Source organism: Paralichthys olivaceus, chromosome 7, assembly GCF_024713975.1.
Source record: "Paralichthys olivaceus isolate ysfri-2021 chromosome 7, ASM2471397v2, whole genome shotgun sequence".
NCBI classification, from domain to species: domain Eukaryota; kingdom Metazoa; phylum Chordata; class Actinopteri; order Pleuronectiformes; family Paralichthyidae; genus Paralichthys; species Paralichthys olivaceus.
Window position 1 is genome coordinate 11170466 of NC_091099.1, and position 23241 is coordinate 11193706.

Consider the following 23241-nt stretch of genomic DNA (forward strand, 5'->3'; position numbering starts at 1 on the left):
AGAAGCTGTGTCAGAAGGAATGTTAATTAAAAAAAAGATAAAGGAAAATAAATAAAGAACCACAAGTTTTCCATTAATATTCTCACAACACAATAGGTGTTGTCTATGGGGTGTGATTGAATAGGAATACAATGAATGAAAACAAATACAAATATATATTCAGCATTACTATTGAAGCTTTGCTGATATTGTGTTTTCGACTTTAAAAGGAATAAAAACACTGGAAACGGAGGAGGAGTGAGGCTGAAAGAGAAAACAGGAACAGGGAGAGCAAGAGATAAAAGAAAGGGAGGGAGAGGCTGAAAGAGAGAGAGAGATAAAGTCATACACCCGCAGAGGGAGGGAGGGAGGGAGGCGAGGAAGTACTTAGAGAGGAGACGCATCATCTGTGCAGTGGTGGAAGCAACATCTCCTGGTTGCAGTTCGACAGCGCTGCGCAGTGAGAAGCAACGTGTCCCAGTTTGTTCCCGAAGCTGTTTGAGTTGTGACGCGGGGATGTGGATTTACAAGATCGTTCTCGGACTCGTCCTGGTTTCCTGTTCTGGTAAGTTTGGAGGAAACTATTGTACAACCGCGATGATCGCCGTCTGTCGTGCGTCACCGTGGACTGGAACTGACGCCTGAACGCACCATGCGCTCAGCAGACTGTCAAACTGTGGCTTTAGTTTTAAAACCTACTTTTATTCCAGTCTATTCTATTCTAACCTAATCATTCTCTGTTGTGTGTGATACTTTACGACAACAACTCTACAGCGTTAAGACTTTGCAATAGACTGTTTGTGACTATTTTTCCATCTATTTCTGAAAAGATAGACTAAATTAAGATGTTATTTTCAAATCAGCCAGGAGATCTTAGACTGATCATTGCTACATGATCAAATAATCTATTTTGGACAGATATGAAACCGACGTTTTTGCCATCGCTGGTGATCCAGAGCGCGTAATCCCAACTCCGCGCATTTCACCGCACAGGGACGCATTACTACTGTGGGTCATCTTACTGGACCATCAGATGGATCAGTTCGATAAAGTGACTAGATATAACCCACCGCCCCACAGAATGGCCCACGTTACAATCAGATTAGAGCACCAATCACCCGGTTGCGAATACGCGGCTCAGTGCGCACCACAGACGCTCAGGCAGAGAAACTGATGAGCCGGTGAAGTCAAGTTGAGGATGGGTCAAATACTCTGATCCCGGCATGTGGTCCTCTGTGATTGTCACGGTGCTCACCGCTTCAACCAAAACACCCAAACACTGAATCTGACACATCAACTCTGAGATGCATGTGCACGATGGCAACTTCTGACCATAGACAGCTTGAGTTTTCTATTCGGATGAAAGCTCTGGAATTGACAGTGAGTGCAACCATCAAAAACTGAGGCAAAACCACCACTGATTGTGTGCCAGTGTGTGAGTGTGTGTGTGTGTGTGTTCTTGTCCACCTTGGTATTATTTGGAACGGTGATAAATGACTTTGCATCCCATTAGGTCCTTTACATTAATAGCAGTTAAATCAGACTAATTCACACATTGTAATGCTGTTGCCCAGTGTTCTCAATGTGTCCTAATTAGCTGATCATCCTCAGTGTCTCCCAGACCACAGGGACTGGTTTGCTAGAGTGAGTCTTTAATATTGAATAAAACAATGATAATATAAATAAAATCAAACCAAATCAAACCATCAAGTTGGCAGACATGCTTGTTGTCGTGCTGAGGCTTATTGTGTGTATTGTTGTCATCAGAAACATGAACCTTGACGGCACAGTAATTTAGTAATTTATACTAGAGCATGGACAATATTTTTAGGAGCCCAAAAAATATCCAATACCAATATATCGGCCAGTAAAAATATGGCAATAATTCCTAAGATGTCGTTATCAAACCCTTATGACATAGAAATGAAAAATAAAACAATCTTTTAAATAACTAAAAGTAAAAACAAAGCGCATACAAGCACATTTATAGAATTTGAATTAAGAAAATATGGACTGAAATGCGTTGTTCTGTAAAATAAAACATTTTGCAGGCTCATATCAGCAAACATTATTCTCAGCCAACCAATAAATTGGGTGGGCTCCGCTTCATGCTCTTTGCAGATAAGTGTCAGCTAAATGCATAATTGTTAAATAAACACTGAGTGGTCATGTTGTGTAACTGTGCATCAGAGGGCAGACGAAATGCGCTCCAGGACTATCAGAAGACTGAGGGTATCCGGTTGGTCATGGTGTCTCCTGATCCCTCCCACTTGACCACAACCAGAAAGCTGAGCATGGCCAGGTGTGCCCGTTCCTGCAGCCGCAACAAAAGACTCCCATTCACCTGCAGGTACGTCTGCCCTAATGACACCGTCCTTTCATCTGCTACTTCTCCTGCAATGTGAGTAAAGTGGTGGTTCCTCATGTTTGCTTAATTATGCTCATTAAAGGTTTAATCCATTGTTGTGTGTCCGGTCCAGCAGGCTCCCAAAGTGCTCTGCATACAACTGCAACTGTTTTAATTGCCCCGTTGCTTTTAGCTCTGAGTAGTTAAAGTAAAGTGACCATTAAGTATATCATTCTTTCCTTTTCTCTCTGCCTCCTTCTCTCTCCTCCTTATTCTCCAGAGCATTCCTCTATGATCATAAAAACAGGAAATGCCAGTGGCTGTCATTTGATAGGAACGTACCAGGAGCTCAGATCCAACAGGACTTCAACTACCAACTCTATCAAAAGAAAGGTACCGTCTACTGTTCCACCTTGACTCTTTACCACCTCACACCAAAGCAGTGTTGTCCCCTGTCACAATGTTTTTCCTTTAGAAAAATTGTCTTGATATAGTTTCACTTCTAATCAGCAACACTGTTTCAGTATATCTACTCAATGTGGCTTTAAAATCCAGAATGTCATCGAGTTTTATAACCATTTTCTTTAGAGTGATTTAGCTTTGTATAGTTTGCATTCCTCCAGAGGGAGACGAGGAAGGGAAGGACCATTGTCGTGTTTATTGTGTTGCAGCACATTATGGTTAATTTTCTGTCATTAAGCCGTGTTTGTGTAAATGATGGAAACCCCCACCCCACTTGACTCAGGACTGAGCACAGCACTGAACATGCAAGCTGTGCAGCTTAGTTTGCTTGATCCAAATGTTTTGCAGAAGATTAAGAAAACAGATTTGGCTTTTGGCATTGTCCTGTCCTTGTTCAGCTCAGTGTGAACATCTCTGTCTGTCTGTTTTCCTCATCACTGGCCACACTGGCTCTGTGTGCAAGACATCACTCTCAGGTTGTTGGCTCATCATGTCTTTCTTGTAGTTTATCTCTGTCAGTCCGCTCATCCTCGCTCTTTCTGTCTCTATTCCAGACTATGTCAGAGAGTGCATTGTGGGTACAGGTCAGAGCTACAGGGGCCGGAGGTCAGTGACAGTGAGTGGGATCCTGTGTCAGGCCTGGGCCTCTCCTATTCCTCATGAACACAAGTAAGACTCTCTCACAACGTCAAAGAAAATTGTGTCAAAGCTAATTCTCACTGTTAGTGTTGGCCTGTGAGAGATGCAATTAGCTATAGTAGCTGGAGGCTAGTCTGTACATGTTTGTATGTGTAAATGAGTATGATGTATTAGGGTTGATTAGGCTCTTGAGAGCATTCAGTCGTTCATCAGAACTGACCTCATTGTAACACTTTACAGAGTGACAGATCATTTCCTGCCGTGTCCCTACACTCAAGGTGTGTGTGTGTGTGTGTGTGTGTGTGTGTGTGTGTGTGTGTGTGTGTGTGTGTGTGCGTGTGTGTGTGTGTGGGTGTGTGTGTGGGTGTGTGTGTGGGTGTGTTACTGGGATTACAATCATATCTAATTGGCATCCTGTGGTTAAACTGTAGGTGCATGCCCCGTCTTTATTCCAAGATTAGGGTCACTTTTCAATACACAGGCAGACTCTCTGATACAGTGCTGCTCCGAACAGAAAAGAACCAATGTAACCATAAGATGCAAGTAAAGCAATGTCTCCTAAAAGATTATGACAGTGAAATGATTACTGATCTTTAGGAACAACCTGGTAAGTGACAAGATAACTGAAGTAATCTTTGCAAAAATCTTCAAAGCAGTATTTCATATTCAGTCTACTCCTGCTTGTTGTAAGTGATTATTATCATCATAGTTTCTGAAACAGGGCAAAATATGACACAGATGATTTATAACACACATGAAATTTAGATGTTAGATAATAAATATAATAATAATAATAATGTTGGAAAAACAACACTGAGGAGAAAACAGAAGTAAAGTTTATCATGTCACACGTATAACTATTAGATAATGTTGTACACACACACACACATGCTACCTCCTTCATTCCCCATCCCCCCCAATGACTTTGCTAAGCTTTGTAGTGAGTTGTCGCTGCAGCAGACAAATCAAAAAGGGCAGCGTACAGTTGTACCTCCAGTGAACCTGCTTTATCAGAGCACAAGTAACGTCTCTGTAGTTCAGGTAATTAAACCCAGGCACTTTGTATGTTTTATCAGTCGACTCACAGGCCTGGGAAACTCTGACTGACACTGACACACACACACACACACACAAAGAACAAATTGCATTTTTATCAGTGAAGGGTTTCTCCTCTTTTTGATTGCCCTGCTACGGTCTTTTCATTTCTGTCCCTGTCATTACCCAATCCACTGAAAACCCCACGAACATTTTTAATCTTTTCATCATCATGTGGAAAACAAAGTCTGACTCAAAGATGACATTATATAAATCATCACGACTGTTGACCACAGCCATATGCTTGCCTGATGTAGAAGATGTGAGTCATTTGTCAATGTGTTTACATTGTATTCAGAACAATTCAAGTGGAGAACTAACATTGCTTCTACATATTACATGTGTTTTCTTTCACTCACAACCTCATGTCGTTGATGGTTTGATCTTTTAACATTGCCATCTATTACTTTTCCACTTGTTAATTTTTACCAGTCATATCAACAGGCTTCAGCCGTCAGGTTTAAACTCTTTCATTGAAGATAAGGTTTCGTCATTCTTTCATAGAAACAAAAAGTGGCCTTGGCTGTTTAAAAAAGGAAAAGAAAATATTTAGCCTTTCATGCTAGTTGAAATATTTGGCAACTGGTTTTGGTACATGTGTCTGTTTGTGTGACTGCCCCTCTGCTCGTGACAGATTCATGTCCAAGAGGTTCAGGAAGAAGGACCTCAGAGAAAACTACTGCCGCAACCCAGACAACTCCACCGTTGGCCCATGGTGCTTCACCACTGACCTCCTCAGACACCAGGAGTGTGGCATACCACAGTGTTCACAGGGTAGGCTCCACACACAGAAACACACATACAAAACATCTGAGCCAACATTCATTCTTAAGATATCGCATCTTGCAAATTGCCTCTCCAGTCGAGGCTTAATAGTTTGAAATGAGCTGCAGAAAATTTGGCAATCATGTAATACCTTGGACTGAGCAACACTGGCCCTAACAGTGCTCCGCTCTGCAGTCGTATGTGTGCATGTGTGTGTGAGTGCGTGTGTGTGTGTGAGGGTGCACAGGAGGCCAGCTGCAGCCATTTCCAGGTGTGTGGTTCAGTTTACGCTGTCCTCTCTCATTCCATCATGTCCAGGTTTTTTTTTAAATGGTTGAACCTAAAGGCTGGTGTTGGAATGTAAAATGATATTAATCCCTCTGTCACATCCAATATATAAATTGTTCGCTGTTACATGTCCCTCTGGTGCACACAGAAGGAAAACCGCTGAGTTCAAATTGTGAGTTTGTATAAATAAAACTTAGATATTCATCCGGTTGTGTTGAGAGAAAAGGAAAAGGTCTCATCAGTGTTTCAGCGTATATGTCATAGCACAAAATATCACTGTCAGGCACTGATGTCTTCCTGAAGAAAGGGATGATAATGACCTCTGCTATCTAATCGCTGGGGATTCATCCTGTCAGAGGGGCTGTTTCCGCCGCATGTATGACACTGGATCACGTTAATGAGGAACCGGGCTGAGGTTCAATAAGACAGGGAGGGAATCCTTCTTGCTCTCCAGCTCACATATGGTGTCCCACCAGGGTTATCACAGGTTTTACAGCAGAGGTAATGACTTTTTATTGTGATCGAGCGCCTGCTTTCATTCAGGAGAAAATACTGGAAGTGTTTCTCCAAAAATTAGCTGGTCCTAATGGGAAACACACACACAGATACGAAAACATGGCGTGCTGCACAAACACATGCACACACACACGCACATAGGCAGCCAGTGGTACTAAACATGCTCTGTCATGACAGCAGTGGACTCACAAACATCTGTTTCTAATCTACATGCTCTCTGTTGTTTACACTAGACAGTGTTCAATACTCACCATGGAAGAAATGGTGCTTTTACATCAAAGATAGCATTGCCTTCATTGGTGCGACATATAATATGTACCTCTATACGTTATATACACAAATGTATGTGTATATAAAGTCTGAACCTGGAGATCTAGTAATTATATATAGAGGGTTTTATTGCAAAATGTTTCACAACCAATTTTGGGCAGAAAACACGAAGTAAAATGTATTAAATTGGAAGCTACAATTATTTTTATTCTGTGCTCAGAGTGTCGCCTAGGGAAAGCAAAGTCCTTATTGTTGATAATGTTTCTCTAAACTGTTTGTTCTGTGTATTTGTGTGTGTGTGTGTGTGTGTGTGTGTCGTTGCTCCACAGTGGAGTGCATGAACTGTAATGGGGAAGATTACACAGGGCCCATGGACCACACAGAGAGTGGAAGGGAATGCCAGCGCTGGGACCTGGAGGAACCACACAAACACCTGTACCACCCCAAGAGGTGACACACTCTAACACACACTCTCTCTCACACACACACACACACACACATGCATAGCATCACTTAGCATCATAGTGAGTTGTGCCGGCTCAATCGCACTTAAGCCCACACACATGGATTCATGTAACATAATACTTAAACACTATGAGAATATTCATTTAATAACACATTGATACAATATTTTCATGTGGTTGTGGTGCACTAAGTCTGGAGATTAAGTGATTTGGAGTCAGACAGTGTGTGTTTCCCTGAGAGATTGCCATCAGAATCCACTGTGTAATTTGGTGTTTTTAGCAGCATTATGCTGGGAAAACTCTTCACGCTGTACTAATTGGCCCAAATTCCTTTAAGCTCAGTATATTATAGAACAGACTTATGTCCAGCCATGAGATAAGCTTGTACCTATTTTAGGGAGGCCATATATTTTCGGCTGTGTTCGTATTCCTTACGTACTCTTTCCGTGTGTGCATCTGTGGCGAGACTGTTCCAGCTTGTGGGATGGCAGGTGGTCTGGATTAGTGGGGGACTCGTTAACACATCCTTAATCATCCCAGTGTTTGTGTAAATGAAGTCCCAGACTGCTCATAGCGCTAATGTAATGAAAGGGTCCCTCAGCCTGATACAGAGTAACCTGGAGGCTGCAGGCCTGGAGGGATGTGGGACTCAGGGATGACTTACTCTCGTAGAACACCTGCAGCGCTGTAGTTCATTTTATTCCTTGCTTCCCCCGAGCTTTGAGCAGATTCACAGATAGGAGTCTGTGCACCATTCCTGTTATTAATGCTTCAGATGCGTACAATGGTGATTTGTCTTTCTGCTTGTACTCGCTTCTCATACGGATTGGGAATCTTTTTCAGGTACCTCTGGGCCTTAAGAATGATGTAACAATTAGTATTTTGTGCCACTATTTTGTAAAGAGCTGTGCTATCGGCTGCAAAAATGTCATTTTTTTCTTACTTTTATATAGCTTTTTTTCTTTCTTTACCCTGTGGTTATATTATACTGTATGTTTTGTATTAGGTTCCCTGACCAGGGCCTGGATGATAACTACTGTAGGAACCCAGACGGACGCCACAGACCCTGGTGCTTTACCACAGACCCAAACACACCCTGGGAGTACTGCAACATCAAAGTTTGTGGTAAGCATGTTTGTTTGTGTTTGGTTGAATGCATTAACATTTCTCACGCATGATAGGCGCTTGTCTATGCACGGGTGTGTGTGAGTTTCGGTACAGGACCATGAAGCGTGATTGACTGCACCAAAATTTACAACTTCCCGTACCTTTAATTTTACCACTCCTCTCCCTCTCATTGGCCGATACTATTGAATGCACACTCAACCGCACACACACACACACACCCACACACACCCACAAAGTCCCCCTCTTAGCGCTGGCTCTCTGTTATGTCTTCTCTAACAGCCAGAATGTTTATTTTTCCGCTGCACCACTGACCTGCTGTTTATTGTTCTATGCCAGCTCTTGCATGTGGTGGTCAAACGGCGCAGAGCTCAGTTACTGCTCCACATTAACTTCCTATTACACACAGACACCACGCAAGGGTCATACACACTACAAGCAGATTGCTTTCATTACACCTCCTACACTTGTGTGTGATAGATGTGTTGGAGCGGGGCATGTGAGCCTGAGTTTTGTCGTGTCCGTGCTCTCACTGTAAACCAACAGATCAGCGCATGCTCTTTGTTGACCATGTCATCAGGAACAAGTCGCTGAGAGAACATAAAACAGCAAGAGAGAGAGAGGGAGCAGTCGTGTTATTACAGGGCTCAGCTTCTTTCTCCTGAGTCTGCGAGTGGCCTGTTTTCCTGCTAGAATCATCAGCAGCCCTGGCAGCATGTTTACTAGATGGCACTCCTCCATGTGGACCCAGTGATTCACTGCCCCCCCAACCCCTGCTTTTTTCCCCCTCTCTAAAAACCATCTCCTACTCTCTGCTCTCTCTGTCTCTCCCTCTGTTCTCTCTCTCTGATATGGGAGTTTGTTGGGAACAGTCTACGTTTATGACCCAGTTCGCCTTAATCAAAACAAGGCAGAGAGGAGAGGGCAAGAGACAGAGAGACAAAGTGGTCTTTTGTCAAGGCCTCCTGTTTACTGTTTACTATCATAACCAGTCCATATCTATGTTTAGATTCACTGCATAGTCTGAAAACATCTGTTTTATAGTTGTGAGGATGTGCATCTTTACACATCGTGTGATGCAATCATGCACAATGTTCAGATGAATGAACTCATGTAACTTCTGTATAATGAGCAGCCCTTGTGAAAAGTCAAGCAGATACGATTTCCAGCACCATCAAACTGTAGGTCGTCCTAATCAAAACACATAGAGGGCGCTGTTCGGGGGAAAGCAGGTGGCCAAGACATTGAGGCTGTTCAGCCATTCCTTATATCAGAGGCACTGAATACTTCCTGAGCGCTAAATCATTTACTATTTATTATTCAATATAACTGTCTTAATGTGCAACAACCTGATTAAAACACACACACCGGAAGTTTTGACCCAATTTATTTCGCTTTCACTCCTGATCCGAGCAACCTGTTACAATCTGAAGCATTTGGTGCTGACAGAAAAAATCCTGCATTGTGTGGTTGCTATGACTGGAATCAGGGCCGCTACATCACATGTGTGAGTGAGAAGAATCATTTTAAACAATCTTGTATGGGCAGTGAAATAAGACCGTGAGTGCTGCTTTATAACCTACAATCTAGTTCATCAAGATTTCAGTGCAATGCCACAGTTCATTCAAGTTTGCCTTGCTCTTATGCCGTTTACTCAGCTCCAAATTTGGTTTTTCATCCTTGCTTTGCATTTTCTGTGCAAATCCCAGCATAAATTAGGCGGCCCAACTTTCCTTTTATTAATTTCCCTTTCTACTTTGGTGCGGTCACATGTGAAATTTTATCCTGATGTGAAAATTTGGGGTTGCTTGAAACAGTTGACTGTAATTATAGGATACCTCTTGTTCAACTGAGTTCTCCAGTATTTATTAGTCTGATCAAGATTTGAGTGTGCTGTAGGAAATAAGATATTTTGGTGGATAGCTTGGCAATTTCAATAATAGCAGGTTTTAATAATTGTAAAATATTTTCAGATTTATCAATTGTCTTTCATGCTACAACTATAACACCACAAAAGTCTTAATTTGTATTATATACTATATTCTTTTATATAACCCGATAAAACTGTGTAAGGTTAGGGTTAGGGTTACACGTCTTGTGCGCTCCCTTGACCAACCTAACTAACCCCTTACGGTGTTTTATCTCTTTCACAGAAAACCCCCCTGGAAGTAATATGGTGGAAACAACCGAGTGTTACCAGAGCAGAGGGCGGGGTTATAAGGGGACGGTGGACATGACGCCCACCGGACTCGCCTGCCAACGCTGGGACTCTCAGTATCCCCACAACCACACATTCTTTCCTCAAGCCTACCCCTGCAAGTGAGTCACACTCACATAAGACAACTGCCCACTCACTCACCCACCTGCATGCACTTAAATCTTTCGTTAATAACCTAGGCTTTCTCTGTGTTTTCTAGGGACTTGAGAGAAAACTACTGTCGCAATCCAGATGGCCAAGAATCCCCCTGGTGCTTCACTATGGACCCTAGAGTCCGCACAATGTTCTGCACCAACATCCCTCAGTGTGGCACCCAGACAAAGCATGTCAGTGGTGAGAGTCTCAACAGTTTTATCCAACACTCAGAACAGCAAGGAGAGAGTTGGTTTGTTCTACATCAGTAGCAGAACAATATTCAGCATTTTCATAGTTTGTGAACCATTGAGTTCACATGAGACCTTGTAACCACACATATTATTTAGTAGCCCCGTTTACTCTGTCCCTGTGGAAAACTGTTGCCCTATAGGACTGTGGGAAGGACGGACCACCGCGCCTCACATAAACGAACCCTGACAGTGCTCAGAATCATCAGGTCTCACTGGACAGTGAAAGATGGAGTGGAAGAATTACTGCTTGACAGGATTGTTTTCAGGGTAGCAAGAGATTTGGAAGTAAAAGATGTAGATCGCAAATTCAAATTTCCCAAGGGGATCTATGGGGTATTTCTTTGAGATGGCATGGCCTTGCATCAGGATTATAATGCCTCTCTGAGGCTGTGTTGTGGTCTACCCTAGAGGGTTGAATGCATTCTCGTATGAGATGTACGGTGACAGACAGCACCAAAACCTTATTTATGGCCCATGTTTTTCTAAGATATCATTGTAGATTTCCCAGCTCTAGATCCAAAGACAACTATAGTAGCTAAGAATTTAGGAGTTGTTTTGATTCGTCTGATTATAATAGATGTGCCCCTTTTTGGGGGGAGAAGTACATTAGTAGCACAACATATGACAAGTGCACAATGACTGTTTGTAGATTTGGGTCAGGGTTTTGCAGTTTTACGTAAGCTTAGCAATCCTGACTCTTGCCTCTTGTTTCCTGTTCAAAGTTGTTTGTATTTCTAGTTTGCCTATTTGATTTAATTTCCTCTTTTTTGTCCAAATCTAGACTGCTACGAAGGCTTTGGAGAGACTTACCAAGGAGAGCTGTCGAGGACTAGATCAAACCTGCCCTGCACTCCCTGGACTGACCACAGCAACAGGTACAGGCCACTTTCCCAAACCACAATGTACAAAACAGATCTACACAATCAATAAACTACAGACAAGAATGAGTTGCTAAAAATAGAGATCAAAATGTCCCACAGTTCTTGTACCGACCCACTGGAGTCTAGCAAACAGCGAGATTTTTAAAGAACTCAGTGGCATCAAAGAAGACAACTGGTAATGAGCAAAATTATCATAAAATGCAAATTGTATGGGTTTCAAAAGGAGAAAGAGTACTTGAGAAATTAGCTCTCAGTGAAAGAGGCTTGTCCATGAAAGCCTCAGTGTGCAGGAGAATGCATTTATGTTTTCAAGAACCATGTGTGCGAACATGATATGTGGTGGTTAGAGTGGGGAGGTGACCTATTATCGACCTCCAGTTAAGTCGTAGTGTTGTTAGCGTATCAAGTCGGGCCTCTTCTTTCTCCGAGGACAAAACAGCTCCTGCGGGTGCCGTGAGTAGCCTCTCCAGCATATCCTAATGGCCGGAGAAGTGTTTCGCTGAAGATGACCTAACTCCGCAGGAATGACTCCCAGTGATAACTTGGCTGGGGGATATACACTTCACTCCTCACCTTTGACCCTAAACCCCCTTCTTTGTAAGAACACCACAAAGCCAATCGTACCGCCGCTTGGCTCCTACCCAGGGTCAGAAGTCAGGGTTTGGGAGTCAGACTGAGAGCCGGCTGTTATGCTAGCTGCTAGAAATACAGCACGTATAAACACAGATTTGATTTGGCACCCAGCATCCCCTCTCTTGTGTCTCCCTTTTTCTCTTACAATTCTCCACCTTCAGTTCAGGAATTTAGCATGGGTCTGTTTGTGGTTTTAAAATTCTTAGGAGAATAACCCCCGTGTGTGGGATATGTCTACACGAGCATGCATAAGGTATGTGAGTGTAGGTGGGTGCATAATGTCCCGGTGAGTAATCCCTTTGCAGAGCCTACACAGCTGTGTAGTCTGACTGTCCAGATCTTATCTGGCTAACTCTAGGGTTGTAAATCACCGGTAAATTCTTATTACTTTCATCAACAGCTGAATGATCTGCTTAAAAAAACATCCTTTTGTCTTGAAAATCGTCTTCAGGGCTTTGTGAATGTTGATCAAAGATTACGTTATCTTTTTGTTTGTCCAGCGGTGAGAGGGACATGCTGATGGCTGGCCTGGAGGGAAACTACTGCAGAAATCCTGATAAAGACAAACATGGCCCCTGGTGTTATACCAACAACTCTGCGATACCCTGGGACTACTGCACTGTAAAACCATGTAAGTGGATGTGCATGTGTCTTTGTGCAGGCGCACACAATTGCATACACACTGTAAGGGGAAACAATCTGTAAGACCGTGCAAAATTTAAAATTTGCCACACTCCCAGATCTCAGACTGAGCTAGAGGAGATTTGCTTGCTCTGTCGGGTTGTCTGTCTCACTTACACACACACATGCTTTATTCACAGTGTGTAGATCTGTCTACACTTGCAGGTCAGTGTGTGTCAGAGGAGATTCACAACTCATCAGGAAGACAGGGGAGGGTTCTTTCTAACTATTCCCACATGGACTAAAAGGCATTATGACCATGTCTATGTTTATGTATTTGTGGTATTGTGTTTAGATAACATTACGCAGGTAAGCATGGTGCATTTGGATAAAATATAAAATATTATAAAAACATTGTTTATGAATAGTGACTCATACTTTGCATTACAATAAATGTATTATTTTGATCCATTAGAAAATTGAAAGATCAAAAACTGCTGATCTTGAATTTAAAATGTTAAATACTTTTTGTGTGTGACATTCAATCAAAGTCCTCGGACTTTGGAAAAAGACATTGACATGACAGACAGAGAACAGGCCTATTGGGGCTGCGAGTACTTCTACTATAAAATGTACACCTGTGTGTGGGGTCGCCTCTTATCTTGTATCACTTAATACTACCCTGTTTGTCTTGTCTCCTTTCCTGCAGGTGATGGTTCACAGAACACCATTCCATTGGGTGAGTGTCTCTGTCTGTCTGTGTCTGCTCAGCTGCTATTTGATCGCCTCTGAGGCAAGAAGTGGTGTTTTCAGAGCCTGATGAAGTCCTTTTTATGTGCAGCTATTATGATACATGATGCAGGACATTATGTTGTCATGATGACATCTGTTTCTGTGTATGTGCATTTATAGGCCTGTGTGTGGGTGTGTGTGTGACTCGTTCCTCTCTGTAAAATAACTCAGAGGGTGAACTTCTCAACATTCAGAGTTAAATTACACTCATGTGTTATGTGAGCACGTTCACTAATTACCTCAGCTAAGGGCCTCATCAGCATAACCGCTGTTTTATATATAATAATGATTATGTTGAATCATTAGACAGCTCAAGTGCTCTTGTATTGCAAATGTGTAACTACTACCAGTTAACTGCAGTGGGTATTTGTATTTTAAATGAATTACATATCACATTACATGAGGTATTAACCTATCAGTGTGCGTGTTTCTGCTTCCAGGTGAGCTGTCCTCTGTGGGGTGTTTCGTTCATAAACGAACAAGGATTGTTGGAGGAGGTCCAGTGAGCATATCAGACGGCAGCTGGATGGTCAGCATACAGAAAGGGTACAGCAGTGCATTTAATATTCCACACATCTTCCTCGAACACTGAAAGAAACACAAGAGGCTATCCTGCCCACACGACTCTTGAATTCATAAATAATTCCGTGAAATTTCTTTCTATATATTTTTGTTTTCTGTTTAAAAGAGGCTTTTCCACTATGCTCAGTATTACTGCATGCAAATGTTTGAGAAATATATGTACGTATATATGAACCTGCAGAAGTTTTGCAGAGAAACAGAACTCATCTAATTGTAAACGTTATCTATTGTTTAGGAGGAGTCAGTGTAGTACTACAGCATTTTTTCACTGCAGTACCATCAGCACAGTTTAAAGCCTGCAAAGACAAATTTTAGTGTAGACAAATAAAATTATTTCTAATTCCCCAAACAATGCAGTAGAACAGGACTACAAGGCAAACGTTTAAAATACACTGCATTTATAGTAAGCTTGGCTTTCCTCACAGTTAATTCAATACATTACTATGCAAAATGTCAATCTCAATAGTTCTAAACCTGCATGTTTAGAATGGGCTGTTTGCGTGGCCTGGTTGCAGCTTACTTTCTGAAGATGTAAAAATGACCTGCAATAATTGAGACGCAGCAATACACATGGCAAGCCGATAGAATGAATGGATCTTGAGATATGTGAGCCACAGACAGACAGCAATTTCTGGAAGTGGTAGATAGATACACTCCTCAACAATGACAGCATGATGTATTGGATTAGTCCTCTATATATGTGCCCTTCATGTCTTGTTCTTTCCCTAGCTCCATGCACTGGTGTGGGGGTTCACTGATACGAGAGAAGTGGGTACTCACTGACAGACAGTGCTTCTCCTCATGGTAATGCTCATCGTCTGTTAATGTGAATTATTTTCTTTTGCTTAAACCTTGAACTGTTTCTGCACTTTCCTTTTGTAAATCAATGTATTAAATGCAAAATGTATTAATTCATTTCATATACAGTATGTCCCCTATATTAAAGCTTGATTGACTTGTTTCAGTTGCTACTGTTCCCCAGTAATAAAGGTGGAATATTTTATAAAGTATTAACTCTGTCTTCTGCCTCTCCAGTGTTCCAGACCTCAGTGAGTATCGGGTATGGCTGGGAGTCTCTGATATTGGAGAGGGCGCTGCTGACTCCAACAGACAGGAAGTCAGCATAGCTCATGTGATATGTGGCCCAGAGGGCTCGAGTTTAGCCCTCATAAGGCTGTCGAAGTGAGTGCCTGGAAAAATCACCTTGAGGATACACTACCTTGATATACAGCATGTTTGTGTGTGCGAGTGAATATGCGATGTCAATCATGCTCTGTATTTTCTGTCTTCATTAAATATGTCCAGGCCTGCACTACCTGCAGACAACGTCCATACGATTCAGCTGCCTGTGGCCGGGTGCTCCATCCCAGAAGGAACGATATGTAAAATGTATGGATGGGGTGAGACCAAAGGTAGTGATATTCAATATTGATATTCTATATTTCATATTCACTGCAGCTGCTGCACAGATATACACACACTGCAGGTCTGCCAGCTTTACGATATACAGTATATTGTATTTTTCCAGCAGCAATCCTGATTTATTTTCTTTATTCTTTTTCCTTTTAATGATATATACGGCGGAGGAGCGACTACACTGTAACACAGTCGTCTCTTAATAGCTTCGGCCATATGTTTCTAAACCTTGGATGAGCATTGCTCATTGGGTGGCTTGATGGACAGATGGGTTTAAAGTAAAAATATGTCTCCGTGTCTCATTTAGACTTCCCTCCATGTACTTGAAAATGGAAATATAACTTTATTATATTTATGTTATATTGCAGGATCATGTAGCGTAGGAGTTCTCCAGCACAATGGCAGCATTTGTATCACATGTGCCACAACACAACAGAAGCAATAAAGTGCAATTTTCAACTCTTTCAGGCACTGGACATGACGATGTGTTAAAAGTGGTTAACATGCCCCTCGTCAGCAACGAGCGGTGTCGAGAAATGCACAGAGGGAACTTCCACATCAGTGACACCAAGATCTGTGCAGGTGGCAGGAGGAATGAGGGAGTGTGTGAGGTAAACTGTTACTAAAGAACAATCCACATTAGAACTTATGGTGCATTCAGGACTTGTTGGTAAACAAGAACAAGCCTTTACAAGTTCAGATACAGTGATTGTTCCCAGTGTGAATTTAGGAGGATATTAAAGCCTTGGCTCCACATTGCACTTACAAAGCTCAGTTTGATCTAAATCTCAAACAAATGTTCTTTGAAACCAAAGGCTTAGTATTCAGTCTGTTGTAAATAGAGCAGCTGTAGAATGTTGCACTAAATTTCATCAGCGATTAAAGCCTCGGTTTTGTGGTTTCTAGCTTTTGAAAAGAGATGTCCATGTTCACAAATACTGGAGGCACTGTCGCTGAGGGCATAAAAAAATATCAAGCTTTAATTAAACCCTCTGAAAATGTAAACATTGATGGCAGCCATGTCTTAACCACTGATGCAGAGAACCGGCTATGTATTTCTTCTTCTGTAGAGGGATTATGGCGGCCCTCTTGTGTGTCAGGATGGTGACATCAGGGTTATTGTTGGCGTGAGCGTCCATGGCAGAGGCTGCGCTCGGGCCAACCAGCCTGGCATCTTCATCAATGTGCCCTTCTACGCGCAATGGATCCACAAGGTCTTCAAATACTACCCCAACCCTGAGACTGATTAAAACCAAAGTCAGAGGAGAATAAAACAGAACCAGGGGACAAAATCCACCCTGGAGCCTCAACTTCTGTAAATCCACACTCAGGACACCAGATGTCTATGTTGTCCATTACCAGCGGGTCAATGTAAACTGATCAAAGAACAGATGAATGGAAAGGGAAACATTATGATGTCAGATTTAAACATATTATTAACAGACACAACACTGATCCTGTGACTCACTGACGGTAATTATGAAGAGGAAAAAAATATTCGTATTTCAGAAATGGGAAATGAAGCTGTAGCAAAAGAAAGGATCCATTCCAAGTTTTATATTACAGTTAAAGGGAAAGATATCCTTGATTGAGTTTGAAGCACACCAGACAAAACATTTGGTGTTCATGTATTTTTTGTCTTTTATTGGGAATTCACCAGAGCATGTGTGCATGTGAATACTCTTGATTCCTGGCATTACTTGAATGTTCTAAAACACCAAAGTGCAGTGGTTCAGCAGCTCCCTTGGTAGAGTACCTCAATGGGCCACTTAGAAATACTATCCGATGGTAGGGCAACGTTAAGGGCACTCTCACCATAAAGTGGCCCTTACTGTACATAGTATTTTAATGAGTGTATTTGACACTCTAGAGGTGATTTGGGTCTTATAGATCTATGACAAGAGAAAAATTTATGTTGTGTTTGGCAGAGTAATTATGTACAGAATGTTATCTACATATATATATATATATATATGTTTATGTATATATATGTATGCTTTTAGCCTCCTGTGTAGATAGAGGAATGTAAGGCTGTCAGCAGAAAATGTAACATTCATGTGTACAAGCAAGCTTTTTCTATACAAAATGTAATATTTCCTTAATATGCTTATGTTAAATCATCATGGGTGTGTATGTTTAGGTTTGTGTGTGTGTGTGTGTGTGTATTTTTCTGCAGCAGTGCCTGTATGCAAAAAAGAAACTGCAGAAGGAGAGTGTATGTGTGAGTGAGTGTGTGTGCATGTAAGGTTGTGCATGTTCGAGCCAGAGCTGAATGAATTATCCTCTCCCCACACTCAGGCCTTGGCAGTCCTCCAATTCCAATCCACTCTGGATATTAGCCTTGCAGTCCGTCACTTTAAACTTTGTCATGGAAAGGAAGGTTTGGTCTTCTTAACTGTGTTGTCTGTAATAGACGCTTCACTGAGATGACTGAAAGCCCTTGAAACAAATTAACACCCCTCTTTTACCAGTATAAATGATGGAGCTTGTTTTATATTGTAAATACATTATGTTTGTTTAAGAGTGTATGTGTGTGTGTGTGCACTGAAAGATGCTGCAAGCTGCTATATCCTAAAGGTTGTACAGTGCTGTCTTCTGTTCTCTGTATATTGTACATTGACTATAAACTTCATGTCATTTTAACCAACACGCTAAATATAAAACATAATTCCAGCGATTATTTTAAATATGTTATGATGTCTGTCATATTAAATGTTTTTTATCAAATCTCTGACTTTCTTCAGTGTTCCGGATTCTGTACAATTAAGTCAAGGCTGTTATACTTCCCCACCAGAAGATGGCACCACAGTAGCACCCTGACTCTAAAATGTCCTTCTAATCTTACTAATCTCTCTGTCCCTCTCTCACACATACATATCCCCACATATTCCTACACATCCACTTTGATAGAAGTAAAAGATAGATATGAAGGGTAAAAGTGTGTGTGTGTGTGTGTGTGTGTAGGTACAAGGGCAGAAGAGCAAGAGTCTGAGAGCTGTAGATTAAAAGCTGAATCCATCGATGCAGTATTGAGGAACTTATAGAGCAAGCAGAAAATACATGGGGATCGACACATTCTGTTGCTATACACAATGTGTGCTGACACCACACACACATATGGTATATATACACACACACAGAGACACACAGAGAGAGCGTTCTGTGATAACAGATACGGGAGAAGCATCAAAGGGGGATGAAGCGTAAGAAGATTGCTTTCATCTGCAGGTCAGCTGGACGGACAGAAAGACAGAAAATGCAGCAGACATAACCAGGAAGACAGATGGAAGGACAACTGTGCAAAGACACACACACACACACACAGAGAGAGAGAGAGAGAGAGAGAGAGAGAGAGAGAACAAGTGTGAGAATGAGCTGACTTCACCCTGGCTCAGTGCACCGTGAGATCTACAGCATACACGAGTCTAATGATCCAGAGAACATGGCTTGTGTCAGGGCTGTTCAGGCTGGCGTGAAAGCTCTTGTCTGTGTGTGTGTGTGTGTGTGTGTGTGTACACTAGACAGAGAACAGACTAGGAAGTGAACATTAACTCATGACTCTCAAGTCTCTCTTTCAGTGCATCTTAATTAACACATGAAACTACCTTGATGGCAAATATGTTGAAATTACATACACGTAAAAAGACCAATAATAATAATATGAATAATAATGATAATAACTTTGATCATCTTGCACAATTGATGTAGAAAATGCTTCACACAGGAGCAGCTTAAAACATGTATAAGTCAACATTAAGCAGGTTAAGCTTGTTATCAGGTAACACAATAAACAAAAATGCATTCTATTAGATCAATAAAATAGAATCAGGACAGCAGGACAAGACAAAGAGAAATAATCATTGGAGAAGGCTGGTAAAAAAAAAAAACGTGTCTTTGGGCGTGTTTTGTTCATGTCAAAATATTTAGAGCATATGGGAAGAGTTAATATTTATTTTATCAGGAAAAAATCCTTTAGCTGGATCTTAACTTCTCGATAGGAGTCTCAGAATAAAGCAAATAAGTGCGTTATTAATAAGGACTACACTGGAGATTTCGTGAATTCTGCTGCTACTGTAAAGGACCATGAACAGAATGAGTTGGTTCCTCATGAATTTCAAACTAAATCTAGAGATGGCCGTTGAAATTCAGTCATAGTTGCAGGGCACTCTCACTGCATGCAGAGATCTAAGTGCAACTGGTGGCGCCTCGGTCGCTCTGCATGTGTGTGTGTGTGTTACATGTGTGTGTGAGAGCATAAGAGAGAGCGCAGTTAAAAGAGGGAGAAGGAAAATGAGAGAGACTGATTATCCCAGGGAAAAGCTTTTATAAGCCACAGGACTCCCATTACAGATCACTGAGTTTCAGACTTGGTTAGAAGAAGAATATCTTTTATAATTTAATTGGGTTGTCTTTGTAATGTCATTTAACCTCTTTTTAGGCCCTTTCTCTCCTCTCAGTGGACTCCTCAGCTTTAGGACTGAAGTGAGTAGGTGTGTGTGAGAGCAGGTGTCATGTGTAGGGCTCCTGTTGCCGAGGCAGAGGAGAGTGTGTGTGAGATAATAGCAAACCTTTTTAAATCATCCTTCCTGTATCAGCATTTCAAACTTGACACATGATCCTGTCTTCATGCTTAGTTTACTGTCAGGCGGATTCTCACGTTTCATAATGTGTTCAGTAAATAGAAAAAACCAGTGAGTAGAAAGTGTAGCGTTATCAAACACCTCAAATAAAAAGCTACTGTTTGACTTAGACAATAACATTGAGTCCAACTCTGGAGATTCAAAATTTAAAAAAAACTAGCTTAAAATATATATTTTTGAGCGTTGCTGGAAATTGCAATTCAAAAGGTCGGGGACGTTGAACCCTCCACTTAGTGTTCAGTGTATACTATACAATAGATCTCAAAGCTCGTGAAGTCAGAATCAAACAAAGAGCTTGACTGTCAATGACATCTCATTGTGGAAACGTGCAGGAGGTAACGTGCAGCAAGCAAACTTTTTCCAGCATTAACTTCAGTGATCTTTCCAAATGTTTTAACTCCTTATTACAACTCTTTACTGCTTACTTTACATGTCAAACTTGTTTCCAGATGCAGCAGGCAGTTGTTTTCTGTTGTTTTGATAAGATCCCCTCTGCCCTACCTCTCCAGTACAAAACAGCAGACACCACAAAAGCTTCTGGTGGAAATAGTGAAGCAGTAGCCAGTTTAAGAGCCAAATATTTCCCTCAGGAACCAGAGCTAAAAGTAAAGTGAATATTCAAATGATTATATTTAAGGCAGCTAGACACAACCTCCTGGATGCCAGTGTTGCTCAGAGTCTGTGGCTGAATGTGTCACATGTTTGCTCATCAAACTCACATATGAAAACTCAAGTATGTAGAAGCATTATGAAAACTGTATATAATGTTACCTAGACTTTTTTAATGGTGATCTTGAACACTCGGATAAATTATTTGGTGCAGCTGAGAAAGTGCTGGCAAACAACTTATCATAGATAATAAGTTAAACTTCATGATAACTAATTCCTGACACAACGCAGCCTGATAGTAAGACTGATGAGAAGTTTAACCGATAAACTGAGACTAAAACCAAATTGACAAAATAGCTGTGTAGAAGATACATCTTTGTGATGCAGGTCAACACAACTCAATATAATATAAATATAATATTATGTGAAAAGCAAAGCTACCTGTGTTTTCATCTGTACAATATATTTTTTTTGATTTGTTGGGCTTAATGATAGTTCGAACTGATGGAGGGGTTCATGCCTGAACACATGTTGGAGATTATTACTACTCACTAAAGGACAAGAGAAAGTCGGTTATATTTATAGAAATAATCAGTTTTCGACAGTTGGATATTTAGTCTTGAGCATTAATCTTCCATCGTATTTGTTGGTGCACATATTGGATAGCAGCCTGCTCTCTAATCATATAGCTGTAAACAAGGGAATCAAATTGCTTATTTTACCACAAGTCAACTCTCATTCCTGGTTTTGATAAATTTCATGCGAACAGTGATGTGTTACCTATGTAGCATAATCATATCACATAGCTTTTAACTAAACGTTATCTTTTTGTACATCAGTATCCTATTTTTTTATCTCAGTTGGAACTTATACATTCTTGTACAGTTGCACTTTACTGATTATTTTTTATCTACACAAACAATAGTTTTCTGTATGAAGGGTGTATATTATGTACATAGTCTGTATCTTCTTTTATTCTGTAGACTTGGTCAATATTTTATTCTCTTGTCTTGTCTCTACCTCATTCGGACTTGTTTGCTGCTGTAACTAGGGATTCTACCAGGTGTGGGATCAATTGAGTTTGATCTTATCTTATTTTTATCCGGATGTTTGGAAAATCTAACTTGCAAAAAAGTCTGAGTAAAGAGTCCAATCTTTGCTCAGCCGCCACTTTGCAAACACTGTGGAGTAAATCACTTAAGCAAATATTAATATTAATATTCCAACAAATTGACATTTATATCATACTCATATATTTTGGGCAGGTGTAAGGACAGTTGATTAAAGAGAGGATTGCTTTGAATAGGAAAAATCCAAATTCTGTTTGTGGTGGCATTTTCATTAATACACACAGATTTTTGGGTTGTCGAGCTTAGATAATTTAGTCTCACAAAAACGTTGCCTGTGGTTCAATCTGCACCTTTTTCTCTGTGACATCTCAAGGTCTGGATCAATGGCTGCGGTAAATCAGTTGCTGTGTCAGTGGCTGTGTTGATATTAATCATTACTTATTCAATCTGGGGCCCCGGGAGCGTCACGACAGACTGAGAGACAGACCGCCAGACAGGCATAGACACAGCAGGGTGAATCATCAGAGGTGGCTGACAGGCTGGGGGACATTAAACAGGATTGTCTGGAAGATCACTAAATCCCAACGTGACAGCCAACTTCCCCAAGTCTTTTTCGCATCAAAAACGTATCTCCATATGGAAAACTTGATGCATTTTTGATTCACCGATGATGAGATTCTCCGTGACTGCAGCACACGGCTGTCGAAACACATGAATAAACAAAATTGCACACGTAGCAGTGTATATGTGTGTGCAGCACACTCTCACTTTACTGCATTTGAATTTTCTTGTTTGTTCTATTCACATTTAAAATGTTTTCAGACTTAATGCTCTACATTTGTGGGTTTGATGCATGCCGGGACACTATGCTACCAGTGCCTGCTCTGTCATGGAAAGTATAGTTTGACACCAGGATTTGCCAAAAGATATATTCTGCAAATTTTTATCCATTATGCTGTAACATGCATTTTTTATAAGGAGGTGATCCGTTATTCCGCCGGTCTTTTGTCTGTCAATCTGTCAGACAGTCTTTCTGCTACTTTCCCTTTCACCTTGCCACTATCTGTCTGAGTCTTTCTATCAGACACAGGGATGTTTTATCTAGGTAAAGTACACCATAGTGCGGTAATATCTCCCGAGACAGCCAGGGAGCTGATAGGTATCACTCTACAAACAGGCTGTTCCTTCCAGGACGCTACACAGAGATAATGTGCTGCTTTCTCTTCCTCCTGTTTTCCCTTCTGTCTTTGACTCTCTCAGACCTTTTTTCCCCTGTCTCTGTCTGCGTCCCTCTCAGCATGTATCTCTCTCCCTGTCTCCCTTTCTCTATCTATCTCTCTCTGTCAGGACGCTCTCACGGGAATAGAGGTGTGTTACCTCTCCCAGTTTGAGATTCTGCAGATATTAGCCGTCTGTGCTCTCTCTAACCCAGGATGGAATTAG

At 41.3% G+C, this 23241-nt stretch overlaps 1 protein-coding gene across 1 annotated transcript; it reads left to right on the forward strand.

Moving 5' to 3' along the window:
* Positions 1–361: 361 nt before the first annotated feature.
* hgfb (hepatocyte growth factor b) lies at positions 362–18206 on the forward strand. The gene is made up of 18 exons (XM_020078966.2): positions 362–544; positions 2170–2329; positions 2607–2719; positions 3343–3457; positions 5157–5296; positions 6691–6811; positions 7832–7950; positions 10104–10269; positions 10368–10501; positions 11336–11429; positions 12569–12699; positions 13399–13428; positions 13922–14027; positions 14793–14867; positions 15099–15245; positions 15369–15475; positions 15948–16090; positions 16550–18206. Exons 1-18 carry the CDS (start codon positions 496–498, stop codon positions 16727–16729), a joined length of 2130 nt encoding a protein of 709 aa, XP_019934525.2. The 5' UTR covers positions 362–495; the 3' UTR covers positions 16730–18206.
* The last annotated feature ends 5035 nt before the right edge of the window (positions 18207–23241 follow it).

Coding starts and splice junctions, on each gene's coding strand:
- hgfb (XM_020078966.2), top strand. CDS start 496: ATGTGGATTTACAAGATCGTTCTCGGACTCGTCCTGGTTTCCTGTTCT. Junction 6,812..7,831: donor CACCTGTACCACCCCAAGAG/GTGACACACTCT, acceptor GTTTTGTATTAG/GTTCCCTGACCAGGGCCTGG. Junction 15,246..15,368: donor GCCCTCATAAGGCTGTCGAA/GTGAGTGCCTGG, acceptor AAATATGTCCAG/GCCTGCACTACCTGCAGACA.